This window comes from Macrotis lagotis, chromosome 7 (genome assembly GCF_037893015.1).
Source record: "Macrotis lagotis isolate mMagLag1 chromosome 7, bilby.v1.9.chrom.fasta, whole genome shotgun sequence".
In the NCBI taxonomy this organism is placed as follows: Eukaryota; Metazoa; Chordata; class Mammalia; order Peramelemorphia; family Peramelidae; genus Macrotis; species Macrotis lagotis.
Genome location: NC_133664.1, coordinates 55,485,088 through 55,505,424, shown reverse-complemented (window position 1 = coordinate 55,505,424; position 20,337 = coordinate 55,485,088). Strand labels below are relative to the sequence as shown.

General features: G+C 37.2%; 1 protein-coding gene across 1 annotated transcript in view; it reads left to right on the top strand.

Annotated features, from left to right (window-relative positions):
* Nucleotides 1-20,337, top strand: part of CUBN (cubilin) — a 284,271-nt gene that overhangs the window by 172,688 nt on the left and 91,246 nt on the right. The window contains exons 37-44 of the mRNA XM_074192929.1: nucleotides 614-819; nucleotides 2,555-2,739; nucleotides 7,053-7,245; nucleotides 10,831-11,028; nucleotides 13,698-13,844; nucleotides 14,856-15,046; nucleotides 15,364-15,547; nucleotides 19,105-19,279. Coding sequence (XP_074049030.1) covers nucleotides 614-819; nucleotides 2,555-2,739; nucleotides 7,053-7,245; nucleotides 10,831-11,028; nucleotides 13,698-13,844; nucleotides 14,856-15,046; nucleotides 15,364-15,547; nucleotides 19,105-19,279 — 1,479 coding nt within the window. The remainder of the gene's footprint in view (nucleotides 1-613; nucleotides 820-2,554; nucleotides 2,740-7,052; nucleotides 7,246-10,830; nucleotides 11,029-13,697; nucleotides 13,845-14,855; nucleotides 15,047-15,363; nucleotides 15,548-19,104; nucleotides 19,280-20,337) is intronic.

Here is a 20,337-nt window from a genome sequence, read left to right as displayed (position 1 = left end):
TGACATTGATTCACTCATGCCTCTGTGAAGGCTAAACAATTGTTCTTTTGGGAAAGTACCAGGTACTTTTAATGACAGCTCTGACTGTTCTCCAACTAGCCATTAAAAAAATCCTTCACCCCTCAGGGATGAAGAGTAGACAGAACAAATCTAAACTACATGGTTTCCCTAGTTCTTTTGGTTCCAGACCTATCAGTGAGGGTCTGTATTACAAAAGAAAGAAACAGAGACTTGGGGCTGTTCTGTTGCCCAAGATATTGATTCTTTCAGCTCATATTCATCATTCATGTGATATATATATATATATATATATATATATACATATAGATAAATATCATTATACTAAACATTGGGAAGTATATCAAATCAGAGAATTCTGTCTAACCTTTAAATATTCTTCACATTCTTCCTTTTTCCTCATAACTTCTACCCACATTCCAACTATACCCATGGGTTTGTTTATTTGTTTTAATAGTGAAATGATAGATACTCTTTTGAGAAGCTTGTACAGATTGCCCACAACAGGACTTTCGGTATATGGAAAGAGGTCAATAGGCATTTCTTATGTTTGTTTCATATGACTAACCTAATTATCCTTTTTTTTTCACATCAGAACCTTCCAATTAGAAGAAAGTGAGGGCTGTACTAAAGATTACCTGGAGATCCATGAAGGAAATGTCACAGGGCCCCTAGTTGGACGCTATTGTGGACACTCTTTATCCTTCAATTATACCTCAATTGTTGGACATAACCTGTGGATCAGATTTGTCTCTGATGGCTCAAACAGCGGTGTGGGCTTTCAGGCCACATTTGTCCACAGTAAGTAGATTTTATATGTTGATTGTTTTTAGCTTGCTTTTCTCAAAACTAAACTTATTAACATTCATCATTAGAATGAAATATCTTCAATAGTCTGCTCAGCAGAAATCATTGTTCCTTTAAATTATAATCCTATTTCTTCTATGCAGGAATTACATGGTTCTATGATTTTTTTCCCATCAGACAGTACAATTCACCAAGGAAGTGAATTAGATTTCAAGGATAATAAAGTTGTGGGGTTATCATTCTCACTCTTTCTCAAAATTTTATTTTTATTCTCTTTCAACTTCATCTTTATGAGAATATACATTTGTTTCATGAGGATGTTTGCAACAAAGAGCAATATACTAGGATGTGATGTTGCTTTCTATGTGCTTATAAACCTCTTCAATTCATTCAGGTTTGTAGATCTATAGTTCCATACTCATCGAACTAGAAAAACTGAATATGAATTATTGAATTATTAATTTTTAATGAATTATTAACAGTACCACTATTAATATTAATACTGTTACTTCTGATTATTTGTGGATGCTTAGATAGTTTGCTAGCAGGAGGTTTTTCCAACTTAAATGCCCAGGCTCCCTCTCTTGTAAGCATGTCTTTCATGATGAACTATTTCCTAAAGTCTTCCAGACTGAAATTTTTTAGGATTATATACTTAGAGTTGGGAAAAGACTTAAAGTCTTAAAAAAGATAGACTAAGCCCTTCACATTATATGGAGGCCTAAAGAAGGTAAGTGACCTCCCTAAGGTCTTGCAGGTGGCAAGAAGCAGGCTCAGGTCTTTTTGACTGCCTCCATGATCCTCTACTGCTTCCTCTAATGAAAGAAGGCCACATGCTAAATTAGATCTCTAATTTTATTAGCTATGTTCCAAGCCAAAGTAGAAATAACATTGCATTTGGAGTCAGAAGATCTGGGTTTGAAGTCCACATGTGTCTGTGTAATCTTGAAAAAGTATCTAAGCAAGTCTGGACTGTTCAGTAGTATGGTGGGTAGTGGGCTGGACCTGAAGTTGGAAAGACCTGAGTTCAAATCTAGCCTCAGCTGTGAAATTCTAAGCAATTCACTTCACCTCTTCCTGCCTCAGTTTCCTCATCTGTGACATTGAGATAGCAATAGTACTTATATTCCCAGGATTATCCTGAGGACAAAATGAGATAATATTTGTAAACCAATTTGCAAACCTTAAAACACTACGCAAATGCTACTATTATGATTATTTCTTTTATCATTCTCTTTGTTTTTTTTTCTTTGCCAAATTTGGAATAGATGATCTAAGAGAGGAAGAGCTTAATAGATGTTTTCTGACTGACCTGTCTCTAAGATATAAAGTTTGTGGTCCTCAGCTGCAAGCATGAAGCGAGACTGGATCTCTCTCGTTCCCCTAAGAGTGAGAGACTGAGCTCACACATTTAATCAGAATCTCTTGACATAAGAGCCCTCAAGCTCAGGGGAGGCCACAACAGTCTGTTCACAACAATATCCTTTTCCCTAAGATTTAATAGTCAGCCCAAGAACCCAAAGGAAGGCAGTATTTTTTCAGCATCCAATAAAGGAACCACAGTCAATTAAAAGTTTATCCCTTTCAGCAGCCCTGGCCTTTCTTTCTTTCTTTGTTTCTTTCTTTGTTTCTCTCTCTCTCTCTCTCTCTCTCTCTTTCTTTCTTTCCTTCCTTCATTAGAGACCTGTTCTAAGGAAGACTGATTTATTACCCCCTCTTTTCCCCTCAGCATTTGGCAATGACAATATTGTAGGAACTCATGGGAAAATTGCTTCTCCACTATGGCCCAGAAATTACCCTCATCGCTCTAATTACCACTGGACAGTGAATGTGAATGCTTCTCAGGTTATCCGTGGCACAGTCCTGGAGATGGACCTGGAGAAGACAATTGGCTGCTACTTTGACAAGTTAATGGTGAGTTATCCCTGAGCACCCAACTGTCTGGAAATTGGGATGAAATACTGTAGTCAAAGAAACCAAGGCTGTGTCTACACAGAGCAAGAATGTTCAAAGCAGGCAGCACTAGCCATTTGAAAATAATGGTAAAGATTGGGGAGACTAGGAATAAGAGCAGGAGGGCAACCAGTAAAAAAGTCATAAAGAAAAACAAAGCAAATGTTTTCATCTGACAGTGGAAAGAAAGATGCCCCCTTCTCTCCCCAAAAGCCCATTAAAAATAACCTTTCCCCCATCAGCCTACCCTTGGATTCTGATTTTGTTTTGTCACAATTAAGAGACTTCAATAATCATGTAAAGTTCTTGAAGAGTGGAGGAGGGGGTATAGGGAAGAAGGAAAAATATAGAGAAGAGTGGAATAAATACTCCACAGTATTAGGGGACAATTAGTCTGGTGTTGCATGGCTTGTACTTGGATAACTGGAAGACTGAGTCATCATCCTACGGCATCACCACTGAGCATAACTAGGCCCCTATATACAAACACAGGTGTGAGAATGTGGTACAGGGCCAGTTGGGAGTGAAAAGCAGTCCCCTACCCCGCTACCCTTGCATGACTTCATATAGCTGGACTTTGCCCACCCTTTGCTTTTCCTCAGGAAAAAATGACCTTGGGGAATTGTCATTAATGGCAAATATTTGGAAAAGAATGTCAGGTACTAACTTCTTAATATCTATTCTAAATAATTGTATATTTGTTTTAATTAATTCATACTTGTATTTGATGGTTTCATCATCATTTATTCATCCTGATTTATCTGAGTTTTACTCTGCTGAACTATTCAAAAAATAATGACTAGCATCTGCTTCCAGAGCTGACCTTGGACATACTGGATGAGTCTGGCTAAAAGAGTTAGGCAATTCACTTCATGCCTCAGTAAATTGCAGAGTAGATGTCATCTGTCTTGACTAGGGTGTGTGAGGAGGGGAAAGGGGGTGGGGTGATCCTTATTAGATCTCTCTCAACCTCTCCAGGTCTCACTTAAATCCAATGCACTTGAAAGTCAAGACATCCCCACTTCTGGTGTCCTTGGTCCTCTTCCAGAACAAAGGACAAATAACAAACCAGGTGCAGATAGATCCAGACCAAACAACAAAAAGCACTAAGAAGGAATGAATAGAAAACAAACTGCCTCTTCATCTGAATCAGAATATTCAGAGTTACTGGCTTCATCCACCTAAAGGTGGTAGCACCTGTGTTATTCTAGGCAGGATTATGGCACTAGTTAAGAGGCGTTTTGTGTATTTGTCAGTCAGATCACTCTGTTCATATTCCCAATCCCTTATTTCGCTTCACAGCTGTCAATAAGTCATTCCTATTCTATTTTCATATTCCCAATAAAATTTGATTGCAATAGATAAAATGTAGTACAAGTAGAAGCATCAACTCATATTGCACAAAACATAGATTTTAAGGGGCGGCTAGGTGGCATAGTGGATAAAGCACTGGCCTTGGAGTCAAGGAGTACCTGGGTTCAAATCCGGTCTCAGACACTTAATAGTTACCTAGCTGTGTGGCCTTGAGCAAGCCACTTAACCCTGTTTGCCTTGCAAAAACCTAAAAAAAAAACTAAAAAACAAAACAGATTTTATAATATATTTGTGCCTGATACCTAACTCATCCCAAACAGAGAAACCCCTTTTAGATTGATTTGTTTTACTCTGAATGGCTTTCTTTTTGAGCTAATCAGGAAATTCAATGCATATGCAATGAACTCATGACTAGTTTAGGGGGAGATATAAAACCGGAATGATTCTCCACTTGATGGGTTACTAGGATGCCTGGTCTTTGGCTCAAAGTTGGTGAGGGTACATTCTCTAAGACTGGTAGGTGGTCCAGAGCACCAGCCCTGCAGTGAGTAGGCAGGTCACTTAGCCCTAGTTCCCTTGCCAAAAGTAAAAAGAATAGAACTCTGCCATGCTTCCATTTATCCCTCAAATCCCAGCACTATGAAGGGTTGGCAGATAGCACCCAGAGTGTTGTCTGACTATCACAACTATAAAGTTAAAAAAATGGCAAAGAGAAAGGAACATATCCTTTAAATTCCCCTCAGTTTCACCTTCAAAATCTTCTATATGGGGATGTGTGTTCTACATAACCATCTCACTACAAGTTCATTTCTCAAATCTATCTGCAGTGAAGAGTTTCTCCAATTGCCTTGTCCCTCTGTGAATGACTTCTCTTGTAGAATAGAGTCATGCCTCTTGTATTCTCCTGTCCTTACGAGGATCAATGGCTTCAGCCATGGGGTATTTACTTCTTTGGTTCCACCCAACTAAAACTTCCTTACCTGTGAGATTCTCATCAATATTCTCTAACAGATCTACTCAATGGTCTATAGATACTCTTCTAGATCTTTTCTTTTTTTTAGATCTTATAGTTCCTAGGTTAGTGCCAATGAACAATACATTTCTTTTTCTAATCATATTTTTTTTTCCTTGAAGATATACCGTGTAACCCATCTTAGACATTGTCACAGTTGGAAATATATTAAAACATGAACAGACAGTTTTCAGACAAAGAAATCAAAGCTATCCAAAGTCACATAAAATGCTCTAAATCATTATTGATTATAGAAATAAACATTAGAACAACTGTGAGGTATCACCTCACACATATCAGATTGGCTAATATGACAGAAAAAGAAAATGAAAGATGTTGAAAGCCATGTTGAAAATTAAAACATTAATGCACAGTTGGTAGAGTTGTGAACTGATCCTTCTTTCTGGAGAGTATTTTGGAACCATGCCTGAAGGACTATAAAACTGTGCATACCTTTTGATATAGAAATACCATTGTTAAGTCTATATCCCAAAGAGATTGAAAAAGGAAAAAGGAAAGGGTCCAAGCTGTACAATGATAATCAACTATGTTTGATTTTAGCTATTGTCAACTATACAAAGATCTAAGACAATTCTGGAGGATTTCTAATGGAAAATTCTATCCATCCCCAAAGAAGAAACTGATGGAATCTGAGCATAGTTTTTTTTTCAACTTTCTTTATATTGGGTTTAGTTTTTTTAATCTGTGTTTTCTTCACAACATCACTAATATGGAAATGTCTTTTGTATGACTGAACATGTATAACCTACATGAAATTGCTTGCTGTCTTAGGGAAGGGACAGAGGATAGAGGGAGAAAAATTAAAGGTAAAATTTTTTTAAAGGAATGTTAATTTTTTTTGCACGTAATTGGGAAAAAATATTTTAAAAGAAATACATTGCAGCCTAAATAGAGACCACTATGTGGCTCTCCTTTGCCTCTTTCTTTACAACTTTGATTCTTCAACAGTTAAGGTGTTCGAAGTCATTCAACAAGCATTTGGGTTTAAAAGATGAACTTTTGTGCCGGGAAATAGCTTTACTTCTATTAAAAATTTGTACAATTTTCCACACAATCTTGCCGGTTCTCTTTCTCCTTTAAATTTTGAACTCAATTAATTTCTATCTGCAGTGTTCATCCCAAAGATATGAACCATTGAGACAATTGAACTGCATGCAGTGGTCTATATAAACAACATTTTTTTTATCCATTTAGTTTTTCCTGTATGGATGGTTAGGTCGGTCTCTCTCTCTCTCTCTCTCTCTCTCTCTCTCTCTCTCACACACTCTTTTAGACTTTAAAGTTGCTTTCAAACTTCTGAGCATATGCAAATCACCCTGAAGCTCCTTCCTGTGCTCTCATCCTTTTCTTCCTCTTTTCTCCTTTCTTCATGTGTGTAATGGAACTCTTTGCTGCCCAGTGAAAGATATGGAGTTGAGTTAAAAATAATGTTTTTTTAAATTCATAATTGAAGGAAATGCTAAACTTCCATTAGAGGTTAATGAAAATAATGATATAATTTTTTCTCATCCCCTGAATCTCACACATCCCCTGAAATTTCTTCACAGACCCCTAGATTGAGAACGCTTGTTTTTACTCCTTTCCTCTGGCTTCAATCCTTCCCCCATTTCAGTCCTTGTTCACAACCACTGAAGAGATTCCCTAATTTATTTGAGCTTTTGAAATGATTGATAAGTCTTTTCTGTAATAAACATAGAGTTTAAAAAGTTTTACCAGGTTCTAACATGTCTGTTACTTGGTTATTGGTTATATGTATTAATTAGGCTTGGCAACCAACTGAATTGCTTTTGAACTTTTGCTAAATTCTTTAACTTTCACAGTGTTGAATTTGTAAAATTTGTATCCACTTACTCTTCTTTTTTGAAAAAAGACAAAAATTGTCTAAAGTAAATGGTATTTTGACATTTTTTTTATTTGATCCACTTAGATCCGTGATGGTCCTAGCATTCATTCCCAACTTCTTGGAACCTACTGTGGGACGGACAGAGCTTCCTTTGTCTCGTTTCGAAATTCTATTACATTTCAATTCATCTCAGACTCTTCTGTCTCAGGAAAGGGATTTCTTTTGGAATGGTTTGCAGTAGAATCTCCTGTGGGACTTGTACCTACCATTGCTACAGGTTTGTGTCTGAAAAGAAGCCCAGTCAATTTATTTTTTTAAAGATAGATAATTGAAGTTTTAAAGAGCATACATAATACTCAAATCTGCAAGACTAAGTATACCTACAAAGCCCTATATAGAAATATGATTTTTGTATCCAAATACTCTTGGGTACATCGACCAGACAATATGCCATACTATGGAAGGAGCTCATGCTCTAGAATCAAGAGGGCTGCTTCTGTTATTGATATGCTTGGGAGAGAGAGAGAGATTGAGATTGTAGGATGAATGGGTAGATAGACAGATACCATACTGGTTAGGGGCAGCTAGGTGGTCCAGTAGATAGAGTGCCAAACCTGGAGTCAGAAAGACCCAAGTTCAAATCCTGCCTCAGACTGTGACCCTGGGTAAGTCGCTTAACTGCTGTTTTCCTCAGTTTCCTTATCTATACATGATGATGATAATAATAACACCTATCTCCTAGTATTGTTGTAAGGGTCAAATGGGACCATAATTACAAAGTACTCAAAATATAGCTTTGTACATTGTAAGCATTATATAAATGTTAACTATTATTAATATGTTAGTATTGTTTTTAATAACACTTATTATGGGCTAGGCATTCTGCTAAGAGATAATCATAATAATCTTGGAAGGTATGTAGTCTTATTATCTCTATTTTTTTTGCAAGGCAGATGGGGTTAAGTGGCTTGCCCAAGGCCACACAGCTAGGTAATTATTAAGTGTCTGAGACCGGATTGGAACCCAGGTCCTCCTGACTCCAGGGCTGGTGCTTTATCCACTACGCCACCTAGCTGCCCCTTATTATCTCTATTTTACAGAAAAGGAAATTTTTGTAAATAACAGTGAAATGCTAGTGAGTCAGAGCCTATTGAACCTGATTCTTCATAATTCTAGGTCAAATGCTCTATATTCTGGACTATCCAGTAAAAAAGAAAGACAGTCCCTGCCCTCAGTGAGTTTACATTCTTTTGGAGGAAATAATACATAAAAGGCACTTAAAAAAGGAGGGAAAGGTAGGAGTGGAATGGTCTGTGTCTGTATGGAACATAATGGCAGATGTAGACACTTCTTCAAATGAAGGTTTGGGGAGGGACTCACCAGTCAGACCAAGAAGCCTCAGAAGTGGAGATTCTGTGGGCTTCAGTTTTCTTGTCTATAAAATGAAGGACTCACAGGAGATTATCTCAGTTTCCTCCTGGTTCTAGCTTTTATGAATACTTAATTCTGGACACATGCTTCATTCAGTACATGAGCCAGTTTTGAGATTTTCCAAGGTGAATTGGGGACTTGGTATTCATAAAATCTTCTATATACAGTGCAACTTTTCAGAAATTTCTGAAAATTTGCATTTTAATACCACAACTCTTGAGGATTCCCCCCAAAAAGAAATATTCTTTTGATCCACATTGTACTCTAAATTTGTTCAGGGATACATCCCAGCCTCACTGGCTGATCTTAAACCTTCATATTTCAGGATAAAATTAGCCTAAAATTCCTAAAGTTAATAAATAAACAAGCATTGAAACCTCAGATCCTCAGAGAAAGTTTTTTCAGGTAGCTGGGCACTAGGAGCCTTTGTGTCTTAACCTCAGGGGTCTGACTAACTGCAATATTTGTAGCCCAACCCTTTAGAATATTATAGCTGGATACAGCATCAGTTTGTGAGTTTTTTCTCCAGTACTATTTCAAGTTACCCTTTAAATATTTAACTAAAAATGGTCTTTATTCAAGGGAGTGAAACCCCTGGATATGCTATAAAACATGACACATATCCTTAAAAATTAAAATTTTCTCTATATATTTTTATCAATAGGGTTGATCCACAATGGTAATATTCACTCTAATGTGTAGAGAGAACTCTTTGTATAAGCATTTCTGTATGAGATGTTCTTTTATTCATTATGTCAAGCTCATATCTTTTCCATAATTATTAATTTTATATTTAATTTTTAAAAGTTAGAAAGATTAATAATAGAACCACAGCCTTTTATCTATTTTACAGATGAATGAACTGAGTTACAGAGATACTAGGACAATTTTTATAGAAATGACAAACAGGATCAAAATTGAGAAAAGATCATTAGTTCTTCATCAATTAAGAAGTCATCCATGATCTTTGGGGGGGTTTTTTGTTTGTTTTAGTTTTTCCTAGGCAATGGGGTTAAGTGGCTTGCCCAAGGTCACACAGCTAGGTAATTATTAAGTGTCTGAGGTCATATTTGAACTCAGGTCCTCCTGACTCCAGGGCCAGTGCTCTATGCACTGCGTCACCTAGCTTCCCTTCATCCATGATCTTTGATAACTTAGAAGGGTAAGGTCAAAAGTCAAAGAGCTCTGGTACTTCTGATCATGAAGGGAAGAAAATAAATATTTATTAGGAAACTATAGTGGGCCAGGCATATAAATATACTATTTATAAATAATATCTCATTTTATCCTCACAACAACTCTATTTTTGTAATCATTTTTGCACAGAAACTGAGGCAAACAGGTAAAGGTCATCCAGTTAGGAAGTGTCTGAGGCTGGATTTTAATTTGGATCTTCCTAAATTCAAACCTAGTATTCTATCCACTGTCATCAAGCTACTATAGGCAGTCGCGTGGAGAACATTTTTAAGAAGAGTAAGACAGTGGGAAAGAGGTATCTTGGAACAGTGGAAAGAGCACTGATTCTGGGAACAAAGGACCTGGTTTCAAATTCTACCTCTGACGAGTACTATCTCTATGAACTTATTTATTTGTGTTGGACTCCAGATGATCATCACTGAGATCTCTTTCAGATCTATAGTCATGATCCTGTAATGGATAGGAGAGACTCTTCTAAGGAAAGGGAATTTTGGGGTGACAGTCTCAGAGGTCAAATGGTTTGGGGTGGTAGTAAGGTCTATGCACTGACTTCACCTTGCATGACCAAAGTAAATTCAATATGGGGGTCATAGCATTCAAACTGAATGAAGCAAGAGGCTGAGATATTTGGAGAATATTGGAGAATACTGAAGCCACCAAGAAAGTGTGAAAGCAATGAATAAAGTGGAGATAAAGACAATAAACTAGGTGTTAGCTAATGATTCTTCCTGACCTGCTGTGTTGGGAGAAAAGTGGACTGCCTAGAGTGGCTGGAGCATTAGGGGTACAATGCAAAAAGTCCTGACTTTGCAAAGACCTGAGTTCTGCCACTCACTACCTGTGTGACCAGGCAAGCCCGTGTCAACCTGCTTGGCCTCAGTTACTCATCAAATTTAGGAGAATAGAATAGATAGTTACTGAGGATCCTTCCTATTCTAATTCTTAAGTAAGTCCTTCCAACTCTTGGTGTGAACCTAACATTGCATTCCAGGAATCTTAGCTATGATTCTTTTAAAAATGCTTTTATTTCTTGTAATAATTGATTGCCATATTTGATATATTAATGTTGATTTATTTTTTCAAAGTATTTCAATTTATTCACTATATTTCAATATGTTTTTCCTTCCTGCTGGATGATCTTAGCTAAATGGAGAATGTTAATTCAAGGCAAAGACATGTTATGTCATTCCTTTCTTTGACAGAGGTAATTAATCTGTGCTTCCTCTCCTCACAGGTTCCTGTGGTGGTTACCTAAGCACTGGAGAAGAACCAAGGTTCTTTTTCTCTCCAGGGTGGCCTGAAAGTTATAACAATAGAGCTGATTGCACTTGGGTCATCCATGCCCCCGATTCAACTGTTGAGCTCAACATTCTTTCATTGGACATTGAATCTCACCAGTCGTGCTCCTATGATAGACTTGTGATCAGAGATGGTGAGAAACAAGAGAGACAGAATATTTTATTAAATAGTGATGATTGGTTAATGGATTTTTTTCTGTTAGAAACCAGATGATCAAAACCTGAACACAGTCTATTTGCTGTAATAACAATAATAGTGATTATAATAATGTGTTACATTTCTATAGCACTTTTTTAATCGTAGTGTTTTACACAAACATTTCGTTTTATTTTGATAACAACTTTATGAGATAGGCAGTCACAAGTATTATATATTATTCCCATTTTATACATCAAATGACTTGTCCAGGATCCTGCAGGGAGTAGTTGGAAGAGCTATGAGCCTTTAGATTCCAAAACTGGTGCTATTAGAGGTACAGCCACATCACTGGACTTTTCACCTATGAAAGTTTTTCAATAATTTAAAGAAATGAGTTGCTACCCTGCAAATATAGAATTGTTCAATAAATGATCAGTCCTGTTTCTGCAGTTCAAAAGATTTCAAAAGCAGAGCAGGCAGCTAACAAAGTGAATTGTATTTATTTCTATCTGGAATACATGAGTGCCACATGTGTCAGGAATATAAAAATGAGACATTTGAGGAGATTGGAAGGGAGTGGTCTCAGGCCATGTTGGTAGCTTTTCTTTCTTTACCAGTTAGTTACCTAGGCCTAGGAAAAAAAATTCTTGACTTCTTTTGTTCTTGTTTCCCATTCATAAGATAAAAATCTTCCTACACTCCAGGAGGTCAGTATAGGAAAGGCCAAGGCACTGTTGAGATAATCTCACCTCACCTCATTTTACAGGTGAGGAAAGGACTTTAGAAGGGGAAATGACTTCAGCAAAGAATGTATCTGCCTTGCTAGTCTGGTCATGGAATCCACATGAAAAAGCGCCCATATGTTAACAGAACTCTTTTAAGCCTTTCTCCTCCATGTGGTGGCAATGTGTTGCAGTGTAGTCAGTGATGTTGCTTCCTTGAATAATTCTAAACATACAACATCCAGCTAGGTGTGATTTGAGGAACTAGGCTGGGGAGGCAGGGAGAGAGAGGAAAAAAGGGATGATTCTGGAGAGCAGGCCCAAGTCAGCCCTCTGGGGTTACATTTTATTAGGCTCTTCCACCTTCTAAAATCTCTAATCATAGTCATGGCACACAACAAGATCTATAGGTTCTGGTGAAGTCACTAGAAAACAGGGAGGTTTATGTCACTTCTTTATCCATTAGAGGGATGAGCAGCTTCTGAAACACATATAAAAGAAAACTTGAGCCAGTTATTCAAAATAAAAATATATCAATAGAGCTTTTCATCGCTTCCTTCCTGAGACAAACTAGAAGATGAGCCAATAAGTTCATTCATTTTAAACCTACAATAGGGACTTTCAGAAGGGGAAATGCCTTATTCTACCCTCTTTCTCTGTGTCTTTGTCTGTCTCTGTCTCTGTTCTGTCTCTGTCTCTCTGTCCCTCTCTGTCTGTCTTTCATTCTCCCCTCTCATTCTCTCTCCATCCCTCCCTTTTTCCTCCTCCTCCTCCTTTCTTCTTCTTCCTTTCTTTTTCTTCTTTCTTCTTCCTTTTCTTTCTTGTTCTTCTTTCTTCTTCTTGTTCTTCCTGTTTCTTCTTGTTCTTTTTCCTTCTTGTTCTTCTTCCTCTTTGTTGTTGTTCTTCTTTCTCCTCTTCCTCCTCCTTCTTTCTTCTTCTCTTCTTTCTTCATCTTGTCTTTCTTATTTTTTCTTCTTTTTCTTCTTTCTCCTCCTCCTTCTTCTTCTCTCTCTCTCTTTCTCTGTCTCTCTCTCTGTCTCTCTGTCTCTGTCACGGTCTCTGTCTCTGTCATGGTCTCTGTCTCTCTCTCTGTCTCTCTCTGTCTCTGTCTCTCTGTCTCTCTCTCTCTCTCTGTCTCTCTGTCTCTCTCTCTCTCTCTCTCTCTCTCTCTCTCAGTTATTTTGCAACTCTTTAGTACAAAACGTTCACTCAAGAAGAATGGCCACCCTTTGCTAGCTCATATCCTCTTTGCTTTTGTACCTTCAGGGGAATTGTCCCCTGAAGATGACCCTGAATTGGTTTTCCTTGCATTAGACAGCTGTGAAGATGCCTTAACCTGCAGCTGCTGATAGTACATATGTCTTCCTGGTCAAAAAACCCAGAGCAGCAACAATATCAACATAACCACTAGAAGAGGAAGTCTGAGCTGAAGAACTGATCCCATCTAAGTGACATCATGTTTTGTCTTTGATCTCAGAGCCTTAGATTGTTATGGGAGCTGAAGTTTAGAAGGATTCTTTCTTTTGGTCTTCAATTCCAGCCTTAAGCAATAAAAAGCCCAGCAGAACAGATACCTCCCTTAACACACATCAGCAATGCATCCCTTAGTTTATTCTCAGTCTTCTGCATTTGAATTTCAGAACCAGAAGAAACTGGCTGCCAGGTTTTTTTCCCCCTCTTTTCTTTTAGAAAAACACCAGGAACTGTCAGAGAAGCCTTTCTCAAAAAGAGTAAATAAAGGGATAGAGGCAGGAAGGTCCCAATTTGGAGCCAAAGTGAAGTAACCCCAAGGGGTTTTCTTCCTTTCGAGAATCAAATTGTCTCCTAGGAATTAGGAAGCTTCTGGGAAAATGCATGAGGCAGTTTGGCTGTGTTACTGATGCTGACTGAATGATGTCTTGAGGAATCAGGTTTTAATATTGGTGCTTTTCTCTGGTCATAGGAGAGAGTGAATCTGCCCAGGAGCTGGCTGTGCTCTGTGGCCGAGAAATTCCTGGACCCATCAGATCCTCTGGGGAGTACTTGCTTCTCCATTTCACATCTGATTCCAGTGTCACTGGTGCAGGCTTCAATGCTTCTTATCATAAGTGTAAGATTTGAAAATTTCCTCTTAATCATTGCCTTCCACCCATCCAAGGAGAGTTAGCATGAGAAGGAAACCAGAACAAGGTTCTAGTGCCATCTGCAATTTTTGTCAGTTATCTGCAGCTTAGGAAGGGGGGGGCAGTTAAGACACAGTGTGGTGGCTAAGGAAAAGAGAGAAGGCCAGTTGTCAATTTTGCACTATTTCTTTTGAAAACATGCTCTGTTGACCATCTTCCTGAAGCATCCATTTAGATGTGTAAGGTACCTTGTAGGTCATATTGTCAGACATTCTCATTTTAACGATGAGGAAACTGAGGCCCAGAATGAAATACTTGGTCACCACATTTCTGTAGTGATCAGTCTAGTCTGATCTCATTTGGCTAGTGTAGTCGCCAGAGTACATTCACTGCCCATTGTGAGTCCCATACACAAATCCTTTACCACTGGTAAGACCTGCTATAGCTCATGCCTAATGGAAGTAACCTTTAAGAATCCTTTCTGTGCCAAAATCAACTTTGATTAGAATTCTTCCACATTAGATCACTTACTTTGTCTCTCATAAAATATGAATTTGACAGCATGGAGATGTTAAAAAAATTAGAAAAATTTACATGTAACTCATGAAATATGATTGAACTTTCCTACAACACACCAAGTATTCAAAGTCCAGTAGTGACATAAACAAAAAAAAAGATGAAGAAAATGGTCCATGAAATAGAACATGTTTTACATTTTAAATGAGAGAATGCAAAGTAGATACTCACTTTTGAATGTTGAAAAACTTAGTACAGGTTACTTTTACAATTACATTTGTTTACATTAGAAGAGTTATTTATGGAAGGGAAGAGATCTCCTTCGTGTCCAAAGTTGGTTTGAAATAGTTACATCTTGTTGGCTTTAATAAATTCTCAAACAAATTAAATAAAACAAAGCAATAAATAAATAAAATGGGGAATCATCAAGAATTAAACTTTATAAACCTTTAACAATGTCTCTTCTATTTCTCTTCCTTAAGGTTGTGGTGGCTATTTGCATGCAGGCAGAGGGGTGATTACATCCCCTAACTATCCTGGGACCTATCCTCCTAATCTCAATTGTTCTTGGCATGTTCTGGTTCCAAGTGGTTTTACCATTGCTGTTTCCTTTGAACAGCCATTTGACGTTCGCAATGGAGATCCTTCATGTAGCCTTGGCGACTATTTGGTGGTAAGGTCATCACCATTCCTGCTCTTAAAATAATAATTCAGAAAATAATGATAACAGAAAACATTTCTATATTTTATTAATATGTGATAGTTTATAAAATACACTTATTATCTCATGCACTCTTGTTTGTTACTTATACAGTAATGATCCTTCCTAACTAATTTGAAAACTTCATGGAAAAAGATTGATAATCTGGAAATAAAGGGATGAAGTCTCCTTTTTCAGGACATAAAGTGACATATTCCCTGCAGATCATCTTGTAAAATAGCTTGTAAGGAAACTTCATTCATGTCTTATTATTTTCAATGTGATTTCAGATAAAAAATGGCCCTGACAGTTCTTCTCCCGCTGTGGAAGCTGGGGGAGGAAATGGCCGTTTCTGTGGCCACAATGCTTTCTCCACTCTCTCCACCATGGACAATCAAATGTTTGTTCACTTTGTTTCTGATAACAGTGATGAAGGGCAGGGCTTCAAGATCAAGTACAAAGCACAAGGTTTAGGTGAGTATTTATGCCTGAAAGGATGAGTCACAGTAACATGAGAGTTTGCTTCAATTTTCCATTCAGCAAGAACCTGCCATGTCCTTTCGACTATACTAAGTACTTAGAAAAGAGACCTAAGGACTTCTTTCCCTCACAAAGCTTGCATTCTGTTAGAAGAGGCAGCCTATGTTCTTTCAAGATGCAGAAAATACATGGAAAGTCATTTGGGTGAGGTAGAAAAAGAATGGGATATACAGGCAGAGGATGAACAAAATCACCGTTTTACAATTTTAAAAATCTCCTAGTTCATGCTTGCATGACTACTAATTATTTGCTTTGGGAATTGTAATCAGCTTACTTTTGAGCCACCCTCAAACATACCTTCCTATAAAATAATAGCTGTTGATAATAGCTAGAATTTATACAGCTCTTTTAAGGTTTTCAAAGTGCTTCACAAACATTCTCTCAAAATGAATGTGATCTTTTCTCTGTTATCAATTATATTAAATTATAGGGTAATGTTAAACAGCATTCAATTACATTTAATTATAATTACATTTAATTCTACTTTAATGATTTAATTTTAATTGCATTGATTATGTAATTTCTCCTGAAATTTAAAAAAAATAAATAAGTACATCTTTGGGAATGACACTAATGGAAACCTGAACAGAGGTTGCCATGTTCTCAGTCAAGATAGTCATTCTTTGGGTTACCAAGAGTAGTAAAGCACTAAGAATCCAGAATGGATTCATTTCTAGTGTCCTGAAAATGTAGTGACAAAAGGCACTGATGTTAAGACGATGCCAGTTTTTGCCATTTTTTGAAATGCATGCTCTTTCTGTATGTTCTCCAAAAACAGAGTTATGTGTGAATGTTCTACTCTCCCAGGACTGGAAGTCCATAGAACCTTATCCACTTTTCTGTTCCCCTCCCTTAGAGAATATTACAGCATCCCCACTGGAGCTCCTCTTAGGTTTGGGGGCAGTGACTGAGGGCTCATTACTGTCACTCTGGGGATCACGGCGGCCTCCCTTGGGAGCAGTGGGAAGAACAGGACAATCATCATTCTTTTCCATATCCTGTCATTGTCCTGCTCCTTCTCAGATCATCTTTGAACTAGGTCTGCTTTATTTGGCATCTCATCCCTGGGAAGTCAGCCAGGTTGCCAGACTTTTGCACAAATGGTAATGTGCAAGGATTTCCACTGATTAACTAGGAACTACAATGTGTAGCGTTACTATGTGGGTAGTTAGGTGGCACAGTGGATGGAAAGCCAGGTCTGTGGCCACAGAAAACCTGAGTTCAAATCCAGGCTTAGGTACTGATTAGGTGTGTAACCCTAGGCAAGTCACTCTTTGCCTTAGTTTCTTCATTTGTAAAATGATTTGGGGAAAGAAATATCAAACCATTCCAGCATCTTTGCCAAGAGAACCCCTAAAAGGTATCAGGAAGAGTTGGACATGCCTGAAAATTACTAAAGGATACTGTGTGTCAAAGATACGGCTTATGGAGGAAACTCATCCCCATAGCCTGCTTCTAGAATAATGGTCAATAGGTATTGTAGAAAAAGGATATTTGTATATCATATCATATTTAAAATATTCTGATTGGCTATATCTTACTTTTTTCACTCCTTGCATCTAGATTCCCCATTAGTACAAATAATGGATCCTCCAAAATGCTCCCATTATTTTACTTTATACTATTTGGAGTTAGGATTAAATTTAAAATATGATCATTGTTTCCAAACCTATGGAAATATGCAATGAGAATTCAAATATTTTGCCACTTTATGAGATTCATTCTTTGTACTCATTGCCTGGTATTTTGTAGATACTTAGTAATGTTTGTTGGTTGATAATTTGAACATATTATTTACTCTCCTAAAAAACATTTTGTAGCAGAATGAGAAGACTGGCCTTGGAATCAGCAAGACTTGAGTTCAAGTCCTGCCTTTAACCCGGACTGGCTGTGTTCCCCTAAACTATCTCTCAATGTCTAAGTTGAGTTGCCTAGGCCAGAATGGCAGAAGAAGTTGCCACATCAAGAGTTCTCTACATTGAGGAAATGACAGGATCTCCATTTCCCCTCCTTCCACTAATCTCCAAACCCTTTTAAATACCCCCTGTTGCCTTAATTTCAAATTACCTGAAGGAAACTGAAGATCCATTTCAAGACCTTCCTGACAACATGATCTTCTTCTAGGCCTTCGTTTTGCTCACCTAGAAGACATACTCCAACTTTAGCAGTTTTCCACCATATGTCCCTATATCCCATGCTTTTAATATTTATTTAACATTGATCTCATCTATTGAACAGTCTCCAACCTCTCTTTTAAACTGTCTTTCTGAGCACCAGAAAACCTCACTCAGGTAGGATTCTTCCAGCCCTTTCAGTGTGTCCTTGGTTTTTCTTTTACCTTTAATTCAAGACAATGCTCAAAGAACAAGCATTTTTTGTGGTCATTGGTATTAAAAACAATGTTCCTTTTATAAGAAATGTCCTGTAAATATTGTATAATCTTAAATATGTGTATATATAATATTTATGAACTATATATGTGTGTATATATAAATACATAATTATGTATAAATGTTGTTGTTCAGTTATTTTAGTCATGTCATATTCTCTGTGTGTTCATTTGGGATTTTCTTGGCAAAGAAACTGGGATGGTTTGCCACCTCCTTTTTTAGCTCATTTTATAAAAGAACAAATGGAGACAAACCGGTTTAAGTGACTTGCCTGATCAGATTTGAGTTGATTTATCCTGACTTTATCCACTGCATCACCTAATTGCTCATGGATGTATACTATATGCAGTATATATTGTTTTATATTCTGCAAATATATAGCATATATAAAAAGTATATTTAACTTTATTCATTTGTATGAATGAATATTTGTTAGTGAGCCAATAAGAGTTTATTAGGTACCTTCTAACTGACAGACCCTGTGCTAAGTATTGAAGATAAAAATACAAAAAAGACAGTCCCTGCCCTCAAGGTACTTAAAATCTAATGGAGGAAAACTATACAAAAGGAAGCTGAGAAATAGTGCAGCCAGGTAAGAAATGTCACAGAAGCCCAGTGGGCCAGTCCTGATGGAAAAGAAGAAATACGTCTTTTAACTCTTAAGCACCTAAAGATCAAAACTATGATTCCTTGATTAATCAATAAACGATCATCATTCAATTATGGAAAAGCTCTAATCCCCTGTATACTTAGCACACCTTTATTCCCAAGCCACTGAAACATATTAATTAATGCTTGCTAAAGGATTCTGCTAAAATTTATTTTGCCAGATTTGGGGTGCCAAAAATAACAGAACAAAAATAGAATTTCCAATAACAAAACTCAGTGTAGCCAATGCTAGGCTGATATTCCAAAAGATCTATTGTTGATAACTCATAATTTATCTGCCCTACCAAGGTGGGGGGAAACAGCTATTATATAAAACGAGAGGAAAATATGATGGGAAGTATGGATATCCATTTTTAAAAAACCATCTGTGTCATTTGACAGTTTCTCTTTTATCAGATGGTCTGTAACTCTGTTGATTGTATTTCCTGACAGCCTGTGGTGGTGACATCTTCCTACATGATTCCAACAGTGATGGTTACATGACTTCACCCAATTACCCTGAAAACTACCCACCGCATACTGACTGCATTTGGACCATATCTGCCCCGAGTGGGAAGCTTGTAAAGCTCCAGTTTGAAGATCAATTTAATATTGAAATATCCCCCAAGTATGTCTCTCTACCTTACAATCTTCCCAGTCTACCTTTCCCTCTATCATATTCCAGAAAAAAGTCTATGACCTCTATGATCCTTTCCCTCTGTCATATTTCAGAAAAAGTCTATGACCTCCATGTAGCATATTCTACAGGGAAATGTAGCATCAATTCATCTAAAATTCTTCAGGTCTGTTAGAGTCAGAAGAGGGCAGTGCCAGAATATAGGAGGGTGGGAGAAAATAGCCCCTTCCCCCTGCAGTAAAGCCACAGAGAGAAACAGAGACATAGAATATCCCATTCAGGGAATCTTTTACCTATCAGTCTCTCACAATCTCTGTGATGGAAATGATGTAACTCCCGCTGAACAAATAGATAGGGACATTGAGATCTGAACAGATGGCATAACTTGCCCTCAATGACATACTCAATGCTAAGCAATCATAAAACTTGATATACAGATTACGGTGTAGAAAAAAGTTCAACAAGGACACCAAACCATAAACGTGTCTAACTGTCCATTTGATTCAGGATTTTAAGACCCATTAACTATAAGAGTTTCTCATAATTAGATTCCCCTTCTCTTTTTTCTCTATAGCTTCTTTTTTTAAATAGTGCATTAAGGTTTATTTATTTTTTGCATGAAATCTTATTTTTCCAATGTACAAAATTCAGGATTTTTTTCCCTTTCAGATTCTTATCCTTGATTTTCATCCAAAATTCTGTTCACACACCTCTCTCCAAGTTTGGGATTGTTTTGCCTATGACTAATTAATCCCTCTCTAAATATATTATCTCTCTCATTCCCAATTTCCCCTCTTTGTTTCTTCCTGTTCCTTTGTTGAATTGAATGTATTTTTATACCAAATATATGTGTATTTGTATGTACCATGCTCTCTTTTGACCAATTCAGATGAAATTTACTTTTTATGTTTCTTTTTTATTCCTATGTTTGTGTATCAAAGTTTACATTGAACTCTGATTTTTTTAAATTGGGAATGCTTAAAAGTTTTATTCAAAATTCCCCCCTATCTAAAGTATTATACTGTTTTGCTGTATAAGTTATTAATTGG